A 23,195-nucleotide genomic window follows, 5' to 3' on the forward strand; every position below is an offset into this window, starting at 1 on the left:
ATCACAGTACTGCTCCAGTATTTGCTAATCTACACTGTTAACAGTGTAGACAAGGTGCTTCCGATTAACACACGTACACGACGTGCAGAGGAAGATTGAATAGCTGCTAAGCGATCGCTCAGCAACAAGACAAAACTAAGAAGTTCTATGTTTGGGAAAAAACCTTACAATTTAAATGTTTTGTACAGTCATCCTCTACTATCTTATAGCCCCAGTGGCAGGTAAATCCTATCAACTAGTGAAAATAATAAAGTAGCGGAAATATCATTACTAGATTTAATTTTTGTAAGCACAACAATAACCCCTTGTTTATTAGGGGCGTTCATAGGTGGGTTACAAAGAGGATCAGCATGCTGATAGGTGACCATATAACAAAATTGTAATGTTTCATCAATCAGAAACGTGAAAGCGGTAGACCAAAAGATGAGCCAGTCACTGTTGGCTTCTTGGGCAAAGGAGCGGTTCAATCTCTTTAATGGAATCAACCACGCTACAATCAGCAGCAACATCCTCAAATATAGTGATCAGTCTGAGGATATTGGTCTGACGGAGCTCAATGCCGAACGGCCCCGGATTGTTCAATTCCTTGTTGTGGAGGAAGCTGTTGCCTTCTGGGTACTTCAGTGCCAGAGTCGCGGAGTGTCCTTAAATGGGGATCACATCAAGATGAAACCCAAGACCTTTGCACAAAGCCTCAATGTTCCAGATGATGCAGTTGAGTTTTCTGCTGACTGGCTGCACAAGTTCCAGCAGCGACACCATCTACGCTCTATTCGGATCATGATGAGAGTGGTTCTGCCGACAATGAAGCAAATGAAGTTGCTTTGCCTGCTCTTCGGGCCACAATCACCAAGTACAGTCTCGGTGATGTCTTCAACAGGGATGGAATGGGTAAGGAAGCGTTGTTGGATAACTTTTAGAGCGATATATGGCTAAAAAAAATTAACCACTTCCCAGGCCTCTTTCATAGTAGGTCTCCAGAAAAAACAATTTCGCATCAGCAAGTTGAGGGTCTGAAAAATATTGTTTGATAGATGTTTTCTTGTTGAGTTTTAACATTCTTAATCATGTCCGTAGACCCGCTTTACTCTTGTCTTAAAGAAGATGCGGACGAATAAAAAAAGCATCCGCCCTTTTTTCGGGCATGCTAAGAAACTGCGTGCTTAAAAAAAGACTGGTGCTCAACTGGGATTCTACTATCAAAACAACAAAAGGCCTCGATGACCGGTGTACTTTTCCAGGAATTGTTGCAAAGCTAGAAATTGACATGAAGGTTTGTTCTGATTCATAAAAAACTCAGTATTCTGCTCTCATCACCTGTTGCTTTAAAGAAACAGAAGCGCATGATCCTTCTTCCTTGACAATGCTCCCCACATTTGGAAGGGACCTTTAACTTATTCACGTCAATGTTCTCCTCCTTATGCCCAATGCAATATCCAAAATTCAACCCATGAATGCTGGCATCATCACAGCATTCAAACGCTAATATCGCCGCCATCACTTTCAGAATTCCTTGACTGTGACGAGCGTGGAGAGTTTGAGTTGGACAAGGTGGACCAGCTCACATCAATGCGTTGGTCATGGCAGTCTTAGACGATATCACGTAGAACTGATGGCAACTGCTTCCACCAGATCGGTCTCTAGTGGAGCGCATCTAGCAACCAAAACTAAACGTGTGCACATGAACTAGGAACAAAACATCACTCTCAATGGATGTTGACCTATTGAAGCTCTTTTAAACTTACTAGAAGAGGAGAAAGTGTACTACAGGTTTCGAAAGCATGCAGATGGAAAACTCCGGTACCCCAAACTCGGCTGTATCGCTAGCTCGCATCTTTTGTGTGATTACCGGCTTTATCATAGATTCGATATACAAAACTAATAGGTAAATGGTAAAAAGGAGACATCCAATTATTCCTAAGTGCATGCACGCGTTTCGTTTTAAAAATAAGATGCCTCTCTTCACACCGTTGGCGTCATACCAACAAATCAAACCATGTCACTTTCGTTTTGCTTCCTCTCGGAGGAGAGCGAACCCGTTTATACTTGCGCTCTTGCACAGTTTCGCGATTGCGTAAGCGCTATGATTGACGGGCGAAAAATGGTGACGGTCGTCGACCGAGAACTCGCCCTCATTTCTGGCGAAAAACATGCCTTTCCGAATGCTTTAGTTTTAATTTGTTTTTGGCATATTAACAAGAATGTGCAGGCCGATTGCAAAGCACACTTTCAAACAGACGAAGCATATAGTGAGTTTTGGAAGCTGTGGCTGTCACCGTGCAATTCCGCTGAAGAATAGATCTCTGAGCCAATCTGCACGGTGTTTTTTGTAAAATTTGCTCGCTGGGGAGGCACAAAGTATTGAGATTAATCGGCAAATGAATGTGGAGATGTTGAGGGTACCGATACGCTTGCAGCCAGAATACTGGTCTGCAGTTGTTCGGAAAATATCGCCATTTGCTCTATTCGAGGTAATCAATGTAAATTAAGTGACAGCAATCATTTCCTTTATTTTTCTACGAATTGGATATATGATGTTTTCGGTGCACGGAATGTACCAGCTTGCCATACAACCTGGTCCCCAGACGTTGTGTCTGGAGTATTTAACAAGTCAATGGGGCTACCGTGATAGCATAAGCTGCGGGAGATGATAGAAAACGCAAGTTCGCTGGTGGTTTCTGACTTTGACCGCCATTGGTGGTTGCAGCAGCCACTCCATTTAGCTCATGCAGTGGGACGCGTGTTGATGAACACAATCGAATCAGTTGTGCGTCGCCATGCAGGAATGGATTCGCATCAGCAAAAGCAGCTACAGACAGCAGTCCTCGGCTTTAATGCTACGGAAAATTTTGAAGTGACGAACCACATGAAGTCCGTACACGCGGTCGTCCCCCTTCAGGATCGCAGCGACCATCGCGCCGGGATCAATTTTTTTCAACGAGCTATAAGCCTTAGACAAAGTAAAGTCACGACTACCAGGAGTCTGGCTAGGGCTTGTTCATCAAGTCCCTGCGCCATAAGCCCTGCCACCTCCCGATGATATTCGGAGAGGTGGGGAAAATGAGCATCATCAATGTTGACGCTCATCCTCATGTACACACGCAGAGATGCGGGTCGTGGGAAGGATTTCTAGTGCTACCAAGTGTAGGCAGGCACGTCGTAATGCGGCCACGCTCTACTTAGACACACGCCCTAGCACAGCGAGGAAGCGGTTTAACCAGTTTCTCTTGCGTTCAGTGAGGAAGTTGTGGTAAGCGCGTTAGCGACCTCACCTAACGCACTAAGTACTTTAGTTAAGTGTCGTCACGGGAGCGGTAATACGGCTCCTCGTGCGCACTTACCAAGTAGGAAGTAGTTTTCAGACTGATTTATATTTAATGCGATTGAATATAAACACCTATTTTTACCAATTAAAATGTCTCTCTACAGATAACACTAATATGTATTGCGAGCGTATCTTTCTAGATACCTCGCGTAACGGATGACGCTAGCCGTCATCAGGATGCGCTGGGCGTCATCCTTCCTAATGTGAATGCACCTATGTGCATCACATACACAAGGGTTGGTCACAAATGTGAACCACACCCGAGTGCTGGGTCAAATTACTATATTTATGTAATTGACCATCCCCTTTAGTACATCAAGTATACTTAACGGGGACGCTGTAACATAAGGGCAAATTAAACCCATTGCATCTCATATGCACCTAACACGGCTTATCAGACACCCTTGCGTTTGCTATTACTCGCTAACAGAAAATCGTATATTCAACGAGTGTCATTTTTAAGCGTACTATTTCGTAGTGCCCTGCACTGTTTAACTTGCGAAATCATTTCAATAAGCCTCATTTTATAGAAGGCTCTGTACCGAAATTTTAAAAATATGTTGTACGTGTCCTCCTGAGCATCATGTTGCTCAGTTGAAGCAGTTTGAGGCATTGGTGCTCGGACAGCGGAGAGCCGCGTTCAAGGCACAGAGCCATGCTGCGGCGGAGTCCGTCACTCAGACTCGGGATGAGCTGAGGCATACGCAGGCTCGGAGGGAGGCTCTCAGCAGGACTGTTGAGATGCTCTCTGCCTGGCCGCATCATCCGAGGCCCATTCGGATGGACCCGCCCAAGTTCGATGGAGCTGCAGCGCACACGATTGTCCACTGGCTTTTAGCCGCGGAGCAATGCGGTGTCGCGCAGCTCATCGAGGACGAAAGACGGATTAAGTCGTACGCCATGTCGCATCTGCGCGTTAAGGCCTCAGAGTGGGCTTAATCGGCGCTTATGGCGTACAGAAATACGTTCTCTACATGTGCGATCTTTAAGGAAAAGATTCTCGCCATGTACCAGCCGCCGAACAACGAAGTGTTGCTTCAGGCGCGCTTCTTTGGAGCGCGACAGGCGAGGCGATTTCTGCAAGAGTATGTGCAAGAGATGCGCTCGCTGTCGGCGTCCATTACCGTAGGTCCGATTTCAGGCCACATTAAGGTGCCCACGTTTATGGACGGACTACGGCATGGCCCATCGCGACAGGCTCTTATCAAAAAGGTGCTGTCGACGATGGAAGGGGCAATCCAAATTGCCTGAGCTGAGGAGCAATCCTACAACAGTGCCTCGGAGACAGCTTGGTATAAGCCGTCGGCCGAGAGGTCAGATGTCACCCCCCTGGAGTTGGGCAATGCAGACGTGGTCTGTTACAAATGCGGCAAGCGTGGCCATATGATGGCTCGATGCTATGCCAGGGTCCCTGCTGGGGCAAAGATGCCCAGCAAGAGGACTCCCTACCCGAATGGCGATGGCAAGAATCAAGGTCACAAATTTAATGGAAGGCCGCCAAGTGGACTCAGATTCACTAACTCTTTGCGCAGACTGAAACTTTTAATTTCCTTACCTACCTAGGCGTACATTAGCACTATGCATGCAAAAATTAGCCAATCAAACGAACCGAGGGAATTCTACCAAAAATTGAGGCGATTCCTTCATTTGCAATACCAAAATATTTAATTACCTAATTACGAGTTACAACCTCGTCAAATATGTGTTGGGGATGTAGTGGAAAATGTGTTCAAGGCTTTTCTGCGACCTTATACTTGCTAATTTATCAACGCTGAGAAGAGTCGCTCGACTGTCTTAGCGCTGATAAATTAGCAAGTATAATGTAATGCAAAGCATTCAGCTTCCTGTTTCGGACACGATGCGATCAATGCGCTAAAACGTCTTTTATCGGGCACGTAAGTGCTGCGACTCGAATATCACGTGCTTTAGAAGCCTCCTGACTTCTCATATATCTAACGTCTGGTGAAAAATCGAAAATATCTGACGGAAGTCTATCCTAAGGTCGTGAGCTTAAAATTCTTAGTTGAAATAACCACTCTTTTACATGAAGTTTGCTTCAATTGGCTTAAATGTAACAGTACAACTTTATCAAATCAGAAACGTGCATAGACCCTGTGGCTCATCGTAAAAATGGTGCAAAATGAGCACCGCCACTTGCTACCCAAGAGTGACGATATCAACGTGCGCTTATCCTTACGAGGTCCACTGACGACGGCTTCTCCAATCCTTAGTGCACAAGTGTCCCGTGAGTATACCACGCGCTCTTGCACAGCTTTGCGTGCTGATGTTTGGACACTGCTGCACTACCGTTCGTCACTCAAGGAGCGTTCAAGAATACAGCGTGCTTCCTATGTACTCGAGCTGTGCGTTTTGGTACTTATCAGCCTTAATGTGGTGCTGGCCATGTATGTTTCGGCCTCTCCACCTGGCTCTGCGCGTAAGTCGAATATTGAATGCAGCCGAGTCATTGAGATGATACTAATAAACTCATTCGGATGTGGTGGCAGCGGTGACAACGTCCGACTGGTACGAAATCTTCCTCTACGTGTCAACGGCACTATTTACGATCGAGTATATTCTGCGGCTCTGGGCGTGTGTGGAAGATGACCGTTATACCCATCCAATCCGCGGAAGGTGGGCTATGAAATGAACAAGGCGTCATCGATAAAGCTGTTGTTTGTCATAAACTTGTTGCGCTTAGGTTGCGGTGGATGTTTCGGCCAATGTCCCTCATTGACCTCATAGTCTTGATTCCATTTTACCTGGAAATCTCGATGGAGAATCGGTTTGTTGGTTTGCTGAAGTAATTGATAGACGTGGCTGATGAGGTGGTGGTGCTTGTAATTTCATGTAGAGTATCTGTATCATCGCGTGGCGTGTTGACGCTGCGAGGGTTTCGATTGTTGCGAATTATGTCATTTTTGCACTTGGAACGCTCGTATCGAGCAATGAAGAATCTGCGCGAAATTTTTGCACTAAAAAAAGAAGAGCTAGGAGTTGTTAGCTACTTGACAGTTGTTATTGTGCTCACGTCCTCAACAACCATGTATGTGTGTATCGAGCGACGCACGCCTGTCGTTCTTATGGGGCTAATCATAATGCTATGATTCATCATGGCAGCTTTTTCCTGGAGAACCCTGCCCAACCCAAGGTGTTTACAAGCATTGGCACATGTTCATGGTGGGCGATTGAAACGATCACTTCACTTGGATATGGTGACATTGTCCCCGTTACTGCTGCTGGTCGAGCGTTTTCATCCTTGCTGGCAATCTGGGGCATCATTCTGTTTACAATCCCGGGTAAAGACACAAGTCTAAACCTCATCTGAGGTGTACCTCACTTTATGTTGTAATATTTTTCTAGGTGCCATTCTAAGCAGCGGCTTTATTGAGGTAATGTTACAGAAGCAGGAACAGAAGAATGAGCTAGCAATAGAGGAATCAATTCGGCTTTCTATGACACGAGGACTGCGCTCACTCAGCTCCAGCAATCTTGCGTTTGCAGGTTTTTTTGGCTCGAGAAGATAGCCACGTATAATCGCACTGATCTTTGTATTCTGGGCATCATAGGCACTCCAAGCACAGAATTGTACTCCCCTGGAGAAGTAACACATAAAGCTCAATCTTCCACCTCGACCACTCCTTATGATTGCAAAACTTTTGCGGCTTCTGCAGCCTCAATCGTGCGGCTGCAGCAACAAGTCGACGGACTTCACGCATCACAGGTTCATTTTTAAGAATCTTTTTTAGGAACGAAATCGTTAAATCGTTGCATGATGCAGGTGCAGATCCATGCACAGCTTAATCGACAAGAGAGTCAATTGCAAACCATTGCGGCACTTCTCAAGGAGTCGCTCGCCCAGCTAAAACCTAACGATATTGCCATGCCACCATTCAGCGCGATCGTTCCTCCCGAGTAGAGATTATGGTGCCGAATTAGATAGTGCTTCAGCCAATCACTGCTCTGGATTATATAGTATCAATGCCATAATTTAAACGAGCTGCTTGCCATCATGCAGAGTACGACGTCAACAAGCTTAAGCTTTTACATTTTGCATCACTAATTACCGTTACGCAGATCCTCATGAGGAAAAGCAAAAAGCTCTATTACAGCGCATCGCTGGATCCGTCGCCCGCCTTCACGAAGTCATTAAAGAAATTAATACTCAAATTGAGGTGTGTCCCATTTTTGCTGTTGCTTTACGTTGTTTGTTGATCATGTTATTTTCGTAGAAAAGCGATTCATTTCACGAAGAGCTGACATTCACATGCAAAGTGTGGAAGGGCTATGAAAGCCGCGTTCAGTCGCACTGCGACACGGCAATTGCTAACAATGGCTACAGCAGCAGCAGCAACGCTTGAGTCGCCCGCACAGGATAGTTTCACCGTAAAAATAACTACACTAGAAGGGAATTTTTAAAAACGTCAACAAAACAATAATATTAATAAGAACCAGTTTCAAATGGTTAATGAAGTCAATACACTGCCATAGCCGGATGTCTTGCACCCTTGACTGTAGCGTTCTGCGCTCTCTGGCCGATAACGCTCGTAATTGCCGAAGTCCGTTAGAGAAAATCTCTTGGACACTACCCAGAAGTGAGAGTTTTTGCCGCTCGTGAACAACCCGTTTGCGCTGTATCCAAAGAGTCGAGATACATACCGAACACAGGATCCACCATATGCGCTTCCACTGAGCAATATACTCCGCCACAGTATCCCCAAAGGCCTGCTGCAGCCGTTGGAAAAGTGTCGTAGACAGAGGCGGCGGTGTTCTTGCCATGCAATACCCCGCGTACTAGCTTACGTCATCCAGCCGCACGTCGGACTTAACCACAAGGTCAGGACCGCCTGCCAGCATCCCTGGGCCACAGGAAATGTCCAGAAAATGTGCTCCATTGTCTCTTTGTGACCGCCACAGACGGACAGCCTCCTGCAACTGTTGTCAAGTTCCCTACCCGGGAAGAATAAATTGAGCTGTTGAAGTATCAAACGGTAATAGACCTACACTTGATACTCCGTGATTGCATTTTGATGACCCCACAGCTGCTTCAGGGTTTGATTAAGAGCCACAGAGTGCCAGTCTCCCCGGTCTGCGCAGGTTTGTAACTTCTGGAGTAGTCCTTTCAGAGCCGTGCCGAGCCCCACCTTCGCCTTGCCATACGGCTGCCGTTTAACGTGCCTCAATACATGCCGATTCGCTACGTTGGATAGGGCTTCCCGCGGAAAGCTATGGATCGATGGATTTGCCTCAAGGACAAGCCCGCGAGCTCGTTGCGAGCTCCTCATGACGGCCACATCGTGCCCATACTCCAGAGATACTGGATGTGAGTCATCAACTGTCCAATTTATCCCGTTGGCCTCCTTTTTTAAAATGATTCTTCGTGATGAAATATCCAGCGCTGAACTTTCCACCCCTCGGACAGCTCCAGGCTCTACCAGCACCCAGTTGTAAGATAGCTGGAGGTCCGGGGGGGGGTGTCGTAAAGCCACCGTGGGGATTAACTTGAATGTCCGTCCCATAGCCAACGGCGGACTCCCAAACAGAATTGCTAAAGCCCAGCGCCCGAGTTTGCGGTTCGTGTGGTGCTTGTCCACTCCCTCAGCCAACGGGACGTGACAAATGTAGGTTGTCGGACCGGTTCGCTCCATCGCAAGTTCTTCCAGTAGGCACTGCCTGATGCGGTCGTATTTCTTGCTCATCAACCGATGACCTGTGCCATCGCATAGCCATGGGTTGTCTGCCCACAAATACGTTGGCCAATACCGTCTGGTCACGGCCGTTTTTTTATCTCCCATGTAACGGCTCCGCTGACCAAATCGTTAGCCGGTCTCCGTCCCTTCAGCACGTGGTCTGCGAGATGAGCCGCTGCGTATGGCGACCATGCCGATCCTGTAAGGCTTCAAGCTCCATTTCCGACGGCCGAAGCACAAATATCAGCCCGCAACGATTCACCACGTATCTTGCTCCGTTGACTGCGGGAATGAAGGGGGTTTAGTGGTGTGATTACGATAGAGGCGTCGTCCCGAGCCTCCCAAATCGTCCAAAATTTCCACGCTCCGACGTATCTGTCGCGCATCTATGTAAACCAAAGAAGAGCGTGTTTCATCCGTTGCGATTTTACAGCCACTGCTATCGAGACCAAGCCGACCCCACTGGCCGCTCGCGGTGCGTACAAAATGTCTGGGTTAACTTTATGACGACTGCGCTCTGTTGAGGTTGCATGTTTCCTCAAAAAATGTTTGTGGAGATTTTTCGGAGCTCCTCCTCCGCCCATTGTGGCATATCAAAGGCCGCTGCCGTGAAGAGTATTCCTGGGAGCATGATTTCATGGAGTATAAGCACCCGAAGAGAGACACTGGTCGCGAGTCAACGGCGCACGTTCCGAATCCGGACAGCCCAATTTGCGTCGACGAGTGCCCCTGTACCCACTTGATGACCGAGGTAGCGTGTTGTTTCGCCATGAGGCAACACAGGTATTCCCTCATATTCAGGCAAAGCCACTGCCGTATTCAAAAAGATGGTCTGACATTTTGTTGGCTGCACAGTGAGCCCCGATAACCGACCGAAAGCTGCGACGATGTCNGTGCTCGGACAGCGGAGGGCCGCGTCCGAGGCACAGAGCCATGCTGCGGCGGAGTCCGTCACTCAGACTCAGGATGAGCTGAGGCATGAGCAGGCTCGGAGCGAGGCTCTCAACAGGACTGTTGAGATGCTCTCTGCCCGGCCGCATCAGCCGAGGCCCATTCGGATGGACCCGCCCAAGTTCGATGGAACTGCGGCGCACACGATTGTCCACTGGCTTTTAGCCGTGGAGCAATGCGGTGTCGCCCAGCTCATCGAGGACGACAGCCGGATGGTGTCGTACGCCATGTCGCATCTGCGCGGTAAGGCCTCAGAGTGGGCTTACTCGGCGCTTATGGCGGACAGAAAGGCGTTCCCTACATGGGCGATCTTTAAGGAAAAGATTCGCGCCATGTACCAGCCGCCGAACAACGAAGTGTTGCTTCAGGCGCGCTTCTTTGGAGCGCGACAGGCGAGGCGATTTCTGCAAGAGTATGTGCAAGAGATGCGCTCGCTGTCGGCGTCCATTACCGTAGGTCCGATTTCAGGCCACATTAAGGTGCCCACGTTTATGGACGGACTACGGCATGGCCCATCGCGACAGGCTCTTATCAAAAAGGTGCTGTCGACGATGGAAGGGGCAATCCAAATTGCCTGAGCTGAGGAGCAATCCTACAACAGTGCCTCGGAGACAGCTTGGTATAAGCCGTCGGCCGAGAGGTCAGATGTCACCCCCCTGGAGTTGGGCAATGCAGACGTGGTCTGTTACAAATGCGGCAAGCGTGGCCATATGATGGCTCGATGCTATGCCAGGGTCCCTGCTGGGGCAAAGATGCCCAGCAAGAGGACTCCCTACCCGAATGGCGATGGCAAGAATCAAGGTCACAAATTTAATGGAAGGCCGCCAAGTGGACTCAGATTCACTAACTCTTTGCGCAGACTGAAACTTTTAATTTCCTTACCTACCTAGGCGTACATTAGCACTATGCATGCAAAAATTAGCCAATCAAACGAACCGAGGGAATTCTACCAAAAATTGAGGCGATTCCTTCATTTGCAATACCAAAATATTTAATTACCTAATTACGAGTTACAACCTCGTCAAATATGTGTTGGGGATGTAGTGGAAAATGTGTTCAAGGCTTTTCTGCGACCTTATACTTGCTAATTTATCAACGCTGAGAAGAGTCGCTCGACTGTCTTAGCGCTGATAAATTAGCAAGTATAATGTAATGCAAAGCATTCAGCTTCCTGTTTCGGACACGATGCGATCAATGCGCTAAAACGTCTTTTATCGGGCACGTAAGTGCTGCGACTCGAATATCACGTGCTTTAGAAGCCTCCTGACTTCTCATATATCTAACGTCTGGTGAAAAATCGAAAATATCTGACGGAAGTCTATCCTAAGGTCGTGAGCTTAAAATTCTTAGTTGAAATAACCACTCTTTTACATGAAGTTTGCTTCAATTGGCTTAAATGTAACAGTACAACTTTATCAAATCAGAAACGTGCATAGACCCTGTGGCTCATCGTAAAAATGGTGCAAAATGAGCACCGCCACTTGCTACCCAAGAGTGACGATATCAACGTGCGCTTATCCTTACGAGGTCCACTGACGACGGCTTCTCCAATCCTTAGTGCACAAGTGTCCCGTGAGTATACCACGCGCTCTTGCACAGCTTTGCGTGCTGATGTTTGGACACTGCTGCACTACCGTTCGTCACTCAAGGAGCGTTCAAGAATACAGCGTGCTTCCTATGTACTCGAGCTGTGCGTTTTGGTACTTATCAGCCTTAATGTGGTGCTGGCCATGTATGTTTCGGCCTCTCCACCTGGCTCTGCGCGTAAGTCGAATATTGAATGCAGCCGAGTCATTGAGATGATACTAATAAACTCATTCGGATGTGGTGGCAGCGGTGACAACGTCCGACTGGTACGAAATCTTCCTCTACGTGTCAACGGCACTATTTACGATCGAGTATATTCTGCGGCTCTGGGCGTGTGTGGAAGATGACCGTTATACCCATCCAATCCGCGGAAGGTGGGCTATGAAATGAACAAGGCGTCATCGATAAAGCTGTTGTTTGTCATAAACTTGTTGCGCTTAGGTTGCGGTGGATGTTTCGGCCAATGTCCCTCATTGACCTCATAGTCTTGATTCCATTTTACCTGGAAATCTCGATGGAGAATCGGTTTGTTGGTTTGCTGAAGTAATTGATAGACGTGGCTGATGAGGTGGTGGTGCTTGTAATTTCATGTAGAGTATCTGTATCATCGCGTGGCGTGTTGACGCTGCGAGGGTTTCGATTGTTGCGAATTATGTCATTTTTGCACTTGGAACGCTCGTATCGAGCAATGAAGAATCTGCGCGAAATTTTTGCACTAAAAAAAGAAGAGCTAGGAGTTGTTAGCTACTTGACAGTTGTTATTGTGCTCACGTCCTCAACAACCATGTATGTGTGTATCGAGCGACGCACGCCTGTCGTTCTTATGGGGCTAATCATAATGCTATGATTCATCATGGCAGCTTTTTCCTGGAGAACCCTGCCCAACCCAAGGTGTTTACAAGCATTGGCACATGTTCATGGTGGGCGATTGAAACGATCACTTCACTTGGATATGGTGACATTGTCCCCGTTACTGCTGCTGGTCGAGCGTTTTCATCCTTGCTGGCAATCTGGGGCATCATTCTGTTTACAATCCCGGGTAAAGACACAAGTCTAAACCTCATCTGAGGTGTACCTCACTTTATGTTGTAATATTTTTCTAGGTGCCATTCTAAGCAGCGGCTTTATTGAGGTAATGTTACAGAAGCAGGAACAGAAGAATGAGCTAGCAATAGAGGAATCAATTCGGCTTTCTATGACACGAGGACTGCGCTCACTCAGCTCCAGCAATCTTGCGTTTGCAGGTTTTTTTGGCTCGAGAAGATAGCCACGTATAATCGCACTGATCTTTGTATTCTGGGCATCATAGGCACTCCAAGCACAGAATTGTACTCCCCTGGAGAAGTAACACATAAAGCTCAATCTTCCACCTCGACCACTCCTTATGATTGCAAAACTTTTGCGGCTTCTGCAGCCTCAATCGTGCGGCTGCAGCAACAAGTCGACGGACTTCACGCATCACAGGTTCATTTTTAAGAATCTTTTTTAGGAACGAAATCGTTAAATCGTTGCATGATGCAGGTGCAGATCCATGCACAGCTTAATCGACAAGAGAGTCAATTGCAAACCATTGCGGCACTTCTCAAGGAGTCGCTCGCCCAGCTAAAACCTAACGATATTGCCATGCCACCATTCAGCGCGATCGTTCCTCCCGAGTAGAGATTATGGTGCCGAATTAGATAGTGCTTCAGCCAATCACTGCTCTGGATTATATAGTATCAATGCCATAATTTAAACGAGCTGCTTGCCATCATGCAGAGTACGACGTCAACAAGCTTAAGCTTTTACATTTTGCATCACTAATTACCGTTACGCAGATCCTCATGAGGAAAAGCAAAAAGCTCTATTACAGCGCATCGCTGGATCCGTCGCCCGCCTTCACGAAGTCATTAAAGAAATTAATACTCAAATTGAGGTGTGTCCCATTTTTGCTGTTGCTTTACGTTGTTTGTTGATCATGTTATTTTCGTAGAAAAGCGATTCATTTCACGAAGAGCTGACATTCACATGCAAAGTGTGGAAGGGCTATGAAAGCCGCGTTCAGTCGCACTGCGACACGGCAATTGCTAACAATGGCTACAGCAGCAGCAGCAACGCTTGAGTCGCCCGCACAGGATAGTTTCACCGTAAAAATAACTACACTAGAAGGGAATTTTTAAAAACGTCAACAAAACAATAATATTAATAAGAACCAGTTTCAAATGGTTAATGAAGTCAATACACTGCCATAGCCGGATGTCTTGCACCCTTGACTGTAGCGTTCTGCGCTCTCTGGCCGATAACGCTCGTAATTGCCGAAGTCCGTTAGAGAAAATCTCTTGGACACTACCCAGAAGTGAGAGTTTTTGCCGCTCGTGAACAACCCGTTTGCGCTGTATCCAAAGAGTCGAGATACATACCGAACACAGGATCCACCATATGCGCTTCCACTGAGCAATATACTCCGCCACAGTATCCCCAAAGGCCTGCTGCAGCCGTTGGAAAAGTGTCGTAGACAGAGGCGGCGGTGTTCTTGCCATGCAATACCCCGCGTACTAGCTTACGTCATCCAGCCGCACGTCGGACTTAACCACAAGGTCAGGACCGCCTGCCAGCATCCCTGGGCCACAGGAAATGTCCAGAAAATGTGCTCCATTGTCTCTTTGTGACCGCCACAGACGGACAGCCTCCTGCAACTGTTGTCAAGTTCCCTACCCGGGAAGAATAAATTGAGCTGTTGAAGTATCAAACGGTAATAGACCTACACTTGATACTCCGTGATTGCATTTTGATGACCCCACAGCTGCTTCAGGGTTTGATTAAGAGCCACAGAGTGCCAGTCTCCCCGGTCTGCGCAGGTTTGTAACTTCTGGAGTAGTCCTTTCAGAGCCGTGCCGAGCCCCACCTTCGCCTTGCCATACGGCTGCCGTTTAACGTGCCTCAATACATGCCGATTCGCTACGTTGGATAGGGCTTCCCGCGGAAAGCTATGGATCGATGGATTTGCCTCAAGGACAAGCCCGCGAGCTCGTTGCGAGCTCCTCATGACGGCCACATCGTGCCCATACTCCAGAGATACTGGATGTGAGTCATCAACTGTCCAATTTATCCCGTTGGCCTCCTTTTTTAAAATGATTCTTCGTGATGAAATATCCAGCGCTGAACTTTCCACCCCTCGGACAGCTCCAGGCTCTACCAGCACCCAGTTGTAAGATAGCTGGAGGTCCGGGGGGGTGTCGTAAAGCCACCGTGGGGATTAACTTGAATGTCCGTCCCATAGCCAACGGCGGACTCCCAAACAGAATTGCTAAAGCCCAGCGCCCGAGTTTGCGGTTCGTGTGGTGCTTGTCCACTCCCTCAGCCAACGGGACGTGACAAATGTAGGTTGTCGGACCGGTTCGCTCCATCGCAAGTTCTTCCAGTAGGCACTGCCTGATGCGGTCGTATTTCTTGCTCATCAACCGATGACCTGTGCCATCGCATAGCCATGGGTTGTCTGCCCACAAATACGTTGGCCAATACCGTCTGGTCACGGCCGTTTTTTTATCTCCCATGTAACGGCTCCGCTGACCAAATCGTTAGCCGGTCTCCGTCCCTTCAGCACGTGGTCTGCGAGATGAGCCGCTGCGTATGGCGACCATGCCGATCCTGTAAGGCTTCAAGCTCCATTTCCGACGGCCGAAGCACAAATATCAGCCCGCAACGATTCACCACGTATCTTGCTCCGTTGACTGCGGGAATGAAGGGGGTTTAGTGGTGTGATTACGATAGAGGCGTCGTCCCGAGCCTCCCAAATCGTCCAAAATTTCCACGCTCCGACGTATCTGTCGCGCATCTATGTAAACCAAAGAAGAGCGTGTTTCATCCGTTGCGATTTTACAGCCACTGCTATCGAGACCAAGCCGACCCCACTGGCCGCTCGCGGTGCGTACAAAATGTCTGGGTTAACTTTATGACGACTGCGCTCTGTTGAGGTTGCATGTTTCCTCAAAAAATGTTTGTGGAGATTTTTCGGAGCTCCTCCTCCGCCCATTGTGGCATATCAAAGGCCGCTGCCGTGAAGAGTATTCCTGGGAGCATGATTTCATGGAGTATAAGCACCCGAAGAGAGACACTGGTCGCGAGTCAACGGCGCACGTTCCGAATCCGGACAGCCCAATTTGCGTCGACGAGTGCCCCTGTACCCACTTGATGACCGAGGTAGCGTGTTGTTTCGCCATGAGGCAACACAGGTATTCCCTCATATTCAGGCAAAGCCACTGCCGTATTCAAAAAGATGGTCTGACATTTTGTTGGCTGCACAGTGAGCCCCGATAACCGACCGAAAGCTGCGACGATGTCTAGGACGCGTGGAAGACTACTCGCTTCTTGGAGATATACAGTGGAGTCATCGACAAACGCGGAAAAGGTTTGTCGCTCTCCGTGTGTCCCGGGAACCTTGACCCCTGAAGCTCGCGGTCCTGTGTGATCGCTAACGACAGGACTTCCACCGCCAGGATGAATAGTAGTGGCGCCAAAGGGCATCCCTGCCGAATCCCCGTAGTGATTTCCAATGGTTGAGAAAGGGAGCCATTGACCAAAATTTAGCGGTGGTGGACTCATGCAATTTCCGCATCATGTGAATGGAAGGACTTGCGAATCTAAACTCTTCCAGGACTTGAAAGAGGAAATCCCGTGCCACCGTGACGTATGCCTTTCGAAAATTCAGCATCAAAATTACTCGACTCCGTGTTGCTTCCAGTCAGGTTCAGCCCGAGCAGTAGAGACTGCGGCGAGCATCATCATGACTGTTTTCATCATCTTTCGTCCCTGCACAAACCCTGCTGGTTGTCCCCAATTGCCTACAAAAAGGAAGAATAGCTTGTAACCGTGTTGCCATAAGTTTGGTAAATATTTTGTACCCTGTTTGAAGAAGCGATATCGGCCGGTAATCCATAGGATCGACCGAGTTCCCCCTTTTTGCGAAGTGGAATAATGAGGCCTTCTAGAAACAAAGGCGGCGAATCCTTCCCATTCAGTAATTCGTTTCCGAGGAGTACCATCGCCGGCGCCAATATAGCTTGAGTGTCTTTATAAAAGTCATTATTAACCCCATCCGGCCCCGCCGCCTTGTGCCGATTAAGTCCTGATATTGCAGTGACCACTTCTTCCATGCTCACAGGCTGAAGCAAGGAAGAATTTTCGATCGAAATCATTTTGCGAGCCTCCGGAATCGTGACGAATTCATCGACCGCCTGTCGCATGCGCCACTGCGGTGTAGTGTTGTGACTCCGGCCTAAAAGTTGCTGCCACTCCGTTGCAAACGTATCAGCGACTGTGGCATGGCGCGAAAAGGCCGCCCCATGGAGTTGGTTAAGGTTGGTAAATGTTTGGTCCCGCTCTTAATCAGAAACGCGCTTGTAATCCCATCGTGATCCGTCGTACGCTCAAGTTGGCGCCCCTCCTTAATCATACACTCCTCACGAAGCGTTACTCGATGAGCGTGTATGAGTTGCTGTCGACTTGGTAGACCTGCTCGCGTTTGCCGCTGATCTTTTCCACATACCGTTTGCTTCGTTGTTTTAAAAGCTTGCGCACCGTTTTGATTGCAGCAATACACCGGAGAACCTGGTCATTCCATGTACGCGTTGATGGGTCCCGCCCCATATTCCGATCGATCAGCTCTGACAGCAGTGCCTGCTGAACCCACGCTGGAATCTGGGAGGGAAAAGGGTACTGGACAGGACGCACTCTTCGACTTTCGGGTGCAGTTAACGCGCTCCGCCCTAGAACAAGAGACACCCGTTGATAGTCGGACTCGACGGCCGGCTCTGTCACCTCCACCCATTGCACTGTAGACGCCCATCCACGCGGAACGAAAAACCGATCAATTCTGCTTGCCGTCGATTTGGTCCAGTATGTAAGAAATTCCGTCGGTTCTGGTGGATCAACGTTACCGTCGGGGCCGACAATGTACTGGCGTCTTCGAGCCCCAATAAAATTACGAAGTGGCCTAACTGAGCACTTTCTGGACGTCCAGTGCGCTGGCCACCCAACAGGTCAAGTTGGGGATTTGCAGGTAGGTCCTTAGCAATGAGTAAGATTCGTTCACTTGCCACATAACACAAAATGCAGCTTCTGCCTTTAGCATCCGCTTAATGCATTACTTTATCATGACTATCAGCCATTACACCACGCATTTATCGTTAGACATTTATTCGCGTTGCAAGGAATTTGTTAATCTGTTTTCTAACTTTGTACTAAGAATGAATCGCCCGCAAGGATGGTATCTCGGTTTGGCCACGGCCATTCCACCAGGTGAGAAAATATGTTTCTCTTTCGGCATGACGGTTTGGCGCATAAATATTCACCAGCAGGACATCTCTAATCTCAACGCAGACGACCCGGTTCGTCCACAGTTCAGGATGCCATGGACGTGCCTCGGCTGCTCGACGTGGGTCGAAATAAATTGCCACATGCACCGACACTCCAGTATGATAGGGGAGACCCTGTGACATGCTGTGGTTGTCCCCACCTGCGCTTCCAGTCGTCTTGCAACCGCGTAGCTGACTCCTCACTATTCACATGCGTTTCTTGTATGCAACGAACAATTTGGCGCTGGCTCGTTGGCATTCTCCACCAGGCCTCGAACTAACCGGCTCTTGATTCCTTCGTAAGTGCCTCACATTCTGAGTTATTCAAACTATCATCAAAATCACCTTCTGACCCTCTTTCCGCTCAGATAACCTTGCCCTGTCGAGAGCCTGCAGCTTTCCACTCTGCTAGAGAGTTTCGTCCCATTTGAGCTGATGGTACAAGCCGTATAGATCCCCTTGAGACACATCTTGACTTGTCGCCAGGTACTGACTTCTCATATGGCTGCCCTTAGTACTGGGGTGGACTTTGAACACTCATCTGGGTGATAGTGTTCAAAGAACGTGTCGGGAATCGTCCAGTCGTCCTGGTTGTCCATCTCCGTGAATGCCGAGCGATATGCCGTCAGGGCTTTCAGACTCGCAAAATGACGGCGCAACTGGGACGCATGCCAGTGTCTTTTTGCGGCGTCCTCACCCGTGATAAACTGGAACTCGGCCTTGTATCGCAGCACACAGATGATGTGACGAGCTAATTTCCCCTTATAGGGTATATCACACCGTCGGAGAAGGTCGTCTCCGACGTATCCGCTGTCTTTTATCCACCGCCGATATGCTTCCTTCCAGTGGCAACTGGTGTCCCGCCCCACTTCACGACGCACTCGTTGCATAAAGGTGATACAATCAGTGTTCGCTTTGCGACTAGGACTCGTGTCACTGTTCCCAAAGTTCCATTGAACTTGGGTATAAAGTTTTTCCACCCTCAACGTCAATTCGGTCGGGAAAACGTCTTAGCAGGGATAAACGACAATCACTCTGACTTTCATTGGGTAGAGTGGTCACTATAAGACCACTTTACTTGGAGCCTTTCTTTTGAAGCTCTTCATGGCCGACACAGCGGATGAGGGACTCCTATTGAAGATGATGTAGACGGTGAAGGCAAAATGATATTTTAAAACCAATGCGTTAGCAGAAGAGTTTCCGCTAACTCGAGAATCATTAATCCGTAGAATAAAAGACATCATAATTGATAAACTATAAGAATTTATTCAATATTAAAAAAATCACATTTAAAAAACAACTTGTGTAAGTTGTAAATATGACAGCATCTGGTCGTCGCGGAGGCAAAAAGTTTTCAATATCAGTAATTGATACGATCTGTTACCGATTGGCGTCGAATAATTTCCCTAGTCGATTGTGGAGCGTCGAATAATTTATTCGACGCCAATCGCTACAAGATCGTATCAATTACTGATATTGGAAACTTTTTGCCTCCGCGACGACCAGATGCTGTCATATTTGTATACGGCACTGAAGACGACTTCTGAGCATCCAGAGACAGATAATCAGACGGAACGCGTGAATCGCGTCTCTGAAGAGTTACTTCGAGGTTACGTCCAATCGTATTGTGATGGCGATGACTACTCGAAGCGGCATCAAAAAGTGTTTGCTGAAGGGAGTATGGCAGTGTTGCAACAGTAGGATTATTTTCACTGTTGGAATGCGCAGCCGGCTCGAAATCGGGTCGGCCTCCGTGGTCGATGCAGAACTCACGCGTATCGCACGCTGGTTCTTGCCATCTCCCTTTGGGTACCGGCAGGAATGTCGGCAGTCGGTATCGATAAACTTCGTCTTCGAGTTTTCCTCCCTCCTTGAATAAGATTCACTTTCAAACAAGGTGGGATTTGTATGCAACACAAAACTAGAATGCCGGTTGTTGAAGCTGTATGAGTCCGGCCAACGCTCGGCGAGCCATACATGCAGCAAAGCAACTGAAAAAGTTTCATCGAAAAACAAGTCTACGTAGCGGCTGAGAAAAGTTAGATGGATGCTGGGTTTCCAACCTCTTCTACCACCGTAAAGGGCCCAATGAAACGCGGCAACAACTTCGTAGTACCTCCAGGTAGTACAGAAATTGCATTTTTTTTAGGTAGGGTAGCACTCGGAAATTGATTTCCAGAATTTACCCGTACCAATACCAGAATCCTGAATCGTTAGCGTTTGGCGCGAGGGAGTGGGTATGGGCGACATTGAATGGTACGAGCGCTAATACAGGACCAGTGACCACCAGCTGCATAGTGACGCTCAATCGCCTCGATCGTAGTCGTTTTTGTGCCAAAACTGCACGTTACTAGGTCCGCGTCACAATTTTTTGCCGTATTAAATTTATTATTTAAATCAAAAATAATGTATGGTGAATCTTTAACTTCTATAAATATAGATACATTGCTTTTCTTCGCAGAAGCATTCATAATCGGGTGCAGGTGCGTCGAAAATTGCACGAGTTCAAGATGCAGAAGGGACGAAGTGTAATGGATCAATTTCTCCAAGATGGGCGATTGCATCAAGCTTTGCTTGATACCTTTAAACGAACGCTGACAATCAGCTTCTCCTTCATCTCGGCAAGTTCAAGTTGTATGAACTTGGCGATGGCTGAATGGAGGGCATCTCTGTCCAAATTGGACAGCATGGCCCAGATGCCCACGACTCTTCGCTTGGACAACACAAAGATCCGAGGTCGGTCGCAAGACTTGACCCTTAACTTTCACGTCCGTCTTTCCGTTCATGGCCCGGCTATGGACGATTTAACAGACCTTTGATGTAACGGGCTAAAGTATTGTTAAAGCGGACTGACAACCTATTCCACGGCTTCCGCGACAGAAGTAGCACTGTGAGCTACTTCCTTATGTTGTAAGTCACAGCACATAAACGACATTAGTATTGGAGTGTAAACAGGCGACATTAGTATAGGACTCATTTGTTTTGTCTTTTTCAGTACGCTTTCTCTACGCGTTCGAAAGGCTCGAGCAGGTTCCTGTCCGTTCAGATTCTAGGGTCTGAGCTTCGTTTCAATTTCGCCAAACTTTGGCCTTAAGCTTGGCGAAATTAAAACAAAGGTTAAAAAAACTAGTGTCGAGACATTCTACGAGTGGCTCTTTATCGCCTGTCGACCGGATCGACGATCCGTTTCGAAGCGGCTTGGTTTCGTGCACTTTCAACCCTATTTAAAGCAAGTGTTTTAAAATCGCGTATATTATCGGATCATCACCTTCCACTGCTTCAGTACAAGTCCACTTCGCACTGCTTCAGCTGCGAGTGGTGCCCTAAGTTATTTCACGTACACTTAGTACGTGCAGAGGAAGAATTCTTTTTTACGGTATCATCCGAACTATCGATGAGAGGTGCCAGTGAAGACCGGGCTATTTGGCGCGAAGTTCTTCCTTCCAATCCTCAAGCCATCTTTTGGTGACATGGTCAGACACCCGGTCTCGATACACGGCGAGACGATCATACATACATTCTTGGCGCCATACCGCGGACCACGCCACGAGGGTTTCATCGCTTAAAACCTGCAGGAGTTGGCTGTTATATGGGAAACATCGTACCATAGTGAGAAGACGCCGAAGTTCCATTTGGGCCACCTTGTTCCAGTTAATGTAACTGGACCCCACCGTTGGGAACCCACTAAGTGCTGTCCTCAGCCACTCCGACTCAAATTCTTGCCACATGTCCTGCCGGGACCTCGCTCCTTCTATGTGTAATGTGCTGGACCGCCCGCCGTCACGCGGCACCGGCTGCTTAGCTCTCTGACCACGTTGAGTGACCAGTATCGTGGACTGGTGACGAATTACTAGACTGGTATGGCCACTATCCCCGGACTGCTCCACCAACGCCTGCACTGGATCGATACTTGAATACGTATACCCCGGCGATGGCAGTCCTGGTAGCAATTGTGTAGGACGGTGTCTGCACTACCGTCCGCTAGGATATTCTTCCGAATTTTAGTGCTGGGACCGGGACCTTGCAACTGTTGGAGTTCCGTGTTACCAACTCGAACGTCGTAAAGCGCCGCCCACTCGGCCGCCGAAAATTGCCATTGTATCAGTCCAGTTGCAGCCGCCGAGTTTCCGCCGGGCTGGTCTGCAGAAGATTTTTCGTCATTAAGCGGAGCTGGGAGTCCGCAGAGCTGGCTGCCACCGTATTCACTAGGAACTCGATAAGTGCGGGATACCGGGACGACGCTGAGCAACGGACAATCAACTGAATATCTTGGCGCAACGTTTACGTCATGTCACCGACTGCTAGTCTAATCACAACTCGTTGATGTCACTCTCCCCAGGTGACCGACTTGCAGCACCAAGCACCCCTGCCAGACCATCGTCTTCTCCTTTCATCACATCATCACTGATCTCATCTTGTGAAATATCCATAATCTCACTGCTGCCATCATCAGCCAAGACCCCAGAGTCGTGCGGACCGGGTAGCGTGCAGTGAATGTAGGCCGAATAGTGACGGTCTATGTACCGGAGTGTAAGAGGGAAATTTATTGGGTCCGCTCTTTCGGCTGTCGCTATCATCTCGACACATTCTGATACAGTCAAGATGAGCTGCTCCCCTGTCTCAATCACCTTCTTGGCCTTAGACATCGAGCTTGGCCTATATAGGCAGCAGTTCCATGGGTGGGGAATATCGCTTGGCTGCCCGATCACGTAATCTCGTTGCAAAAAATTGGCTGCCGTAAGAAGCATGGCGCTTCCGCCCCAGTTATAGTGATCATTTGGCATTACCCTATCGTGGTGCTGGCCGCGTATTCTTCCAGATACCATTTAAATTGTTTGGTAGACTCTTCAATGAACATTGCCATCCATCCTCGCTGTACATTTACCAGGGTTTTCAGCCGCTCCGCATGGTCAAATTGATCCGTCATGTGTAGTTAACCTGTGTTTTTAAACCCCCGTTTCACACACGTCGCAGCCCTATTCAGAATTGTCTCTTCTTGCGCTAGTCGTCGTTAGCCAGTGCTTGTACCACCGCAAGCGCCAGACAATTCCATGGCGCCGGCGTTGCGATGTGCTGCAACCGCAACACTTGTAAAATCGAATCTTCCGTAACTGATGCCAATTCGGTCTCAGCGGGCATCTCCATCAGCTGCTCTTTTAGGCTGTCCGCTTCCTGAAGCAGGCTTCGTACTTAAGCACGTTCCTTTTGCTTCAAAGCTTCCAATTGCGGCGTACTCGGCACTTGTGGTGGTGGGCATTGAAGAATGCATAGCTGCATCTCAGGACTATGAACAGGCGCAGATAATGGTTC

At 48.3% G+C, this 23,195-nt stretch overlaps 5 protein-coding genes across 5 annotated transcripts; 2 read left to right on the top strand and 3 right to left on the bottom strand.

Moving 5' to 3' along the window:
• Nucleotides 1–5,369: 5,369 nt before the first annotated feature.
• On the top strand, nucleotides 5,370–7,927 carry CCR75_000061 (uncharacterized protein). Its single transcript, XM_067958169.1, has 9 exons — nucleotides 5,370–5,762; nucleotides 5,833–5,959; nucleotides 6,027–6,110; nucleotides 6,180–6,371; nucleotides 6,446–6,624; nucleotides 6,689–6,829; nucleotides 6,895–7,049; nucleotides 7,107–7,500; nucleotides 7,558–7,927. Exons 1-8 carry the CDS (start codon nucleotides 5,456–5,458, stop codon nucleotides 7,242–7,244), a joined length of 1,323 nt encoding a protein of 440 aa, XP_067817066.1. The 5' UTR covers nucleotides 5,370–5,455; the 3' UTR covers nucleotides 7,245–7,500; nucleotides 7,558–7,927.
• Nucleotides 7,928–8,325: 398 nt separating this feature from the next.
• Nucleotides 8,326–8,973, bottom strand: CCR75_000060 (uncharacterized protein; the record flags this gene model as incomplete). Its single annotated transcript, XM_067958168.1, has 1 exon — nucleotides 8,326–8,973. The coding sequence occupies one exon, from the start codon at nucleotides 8,971–8,973 to the stop codon at nucleotides 8,326–8,328; it is 648 nt and encodes a 215-aa protein (XP_067817067.1).
• A 2,364-nt stretch (nucleotides 8,974–11,337) lies between these two features.
• On the top strand, nucleotides 11,338–13,895 carry CCR75_000059 (uncharacterized protein). The gene is made up of 9 exons (XM_067958167.1): nucleotides 11,338–11,730; nucleotides 11,801–11,927; nucleotides 11,995–12,078; nucleotides 12,148–12,339; nucleotides 12,414–12,592; nucleotides 12,657–12,797; nucleotides 12,863–13,017; nucleotides 13,075–13,468; nucleotides 13,526–13,895. The coding sequence occupies exons 1-8, from the start codon at nucleotides 11,424–11,426 to the stop codon at nucleotides 13,210–13,212; spliced, it is 1,323 nt and encodes a 440-aa protein (XP_067816547.1). The 5' UTR covers nucleotides 11,338–11,423; the 3' UTR covers nucleotides 13,213–13,468; nucleotides 13,526–13,895.
• Nucleotides 13,896–18,382: 4,487 nt separating this feature from the next.
• Nucleotides 18,383–19,213, bottom strand: CCR75_000058 (uncharacterized protein; the record flags this gene model as incomplete). The annotated part of the gene is made up of 2 exons (XM_067958166.1): nucleotides 18,383–18,646; nucleotides 19,187–19,213. 2 exons carry the CDS (start codon nucleotides 19,211–19,213, stop codon nucleotides 18,383–18,385), a joined length of 291 nt encoding a protein of 96 aa, XP_067816546.1.
• A 2,122-nt stretch (nucleotides 19,214–21,335) lies between these two features.
• CCR75_000057 (uncharacterized protein) lies at nucleotides 21,336–22,669 on the bottom strand (the record flags this gene model as incomplete). Its single annotated transcript, XM_067958165.1, has 4 exons — nucleotides 21,336–21,344; nucleotides 21,368–21,783; nucleotides 21,810–22,126; nucleotides 22,200–22,669. 4 exons carry the CDS (start codon nucleotides 22,667–22,669, stop codon nucleotides 21,336–21,338), a joined length of 1,212 nt encoding a protein of 403 aa, XP_067816512.1.
• Nucleotides 22,670–23,195: the final 526 nt, after the last annotated feature.

The sequence above is a fragment of the Bremia lactucae genome, linkage group LG4, assembly GCF_004359215.1.
Source record: "Bremia lactucae strain SF5 linkage group LG4, whole genome shotgun sequence".
Classification (NCBI taxonomy): Eukaryota; Oomycota; class Peronosporomycetes; order Peronosporales; family Peronosporaceae; genus Bremia; species Bremia lactucae.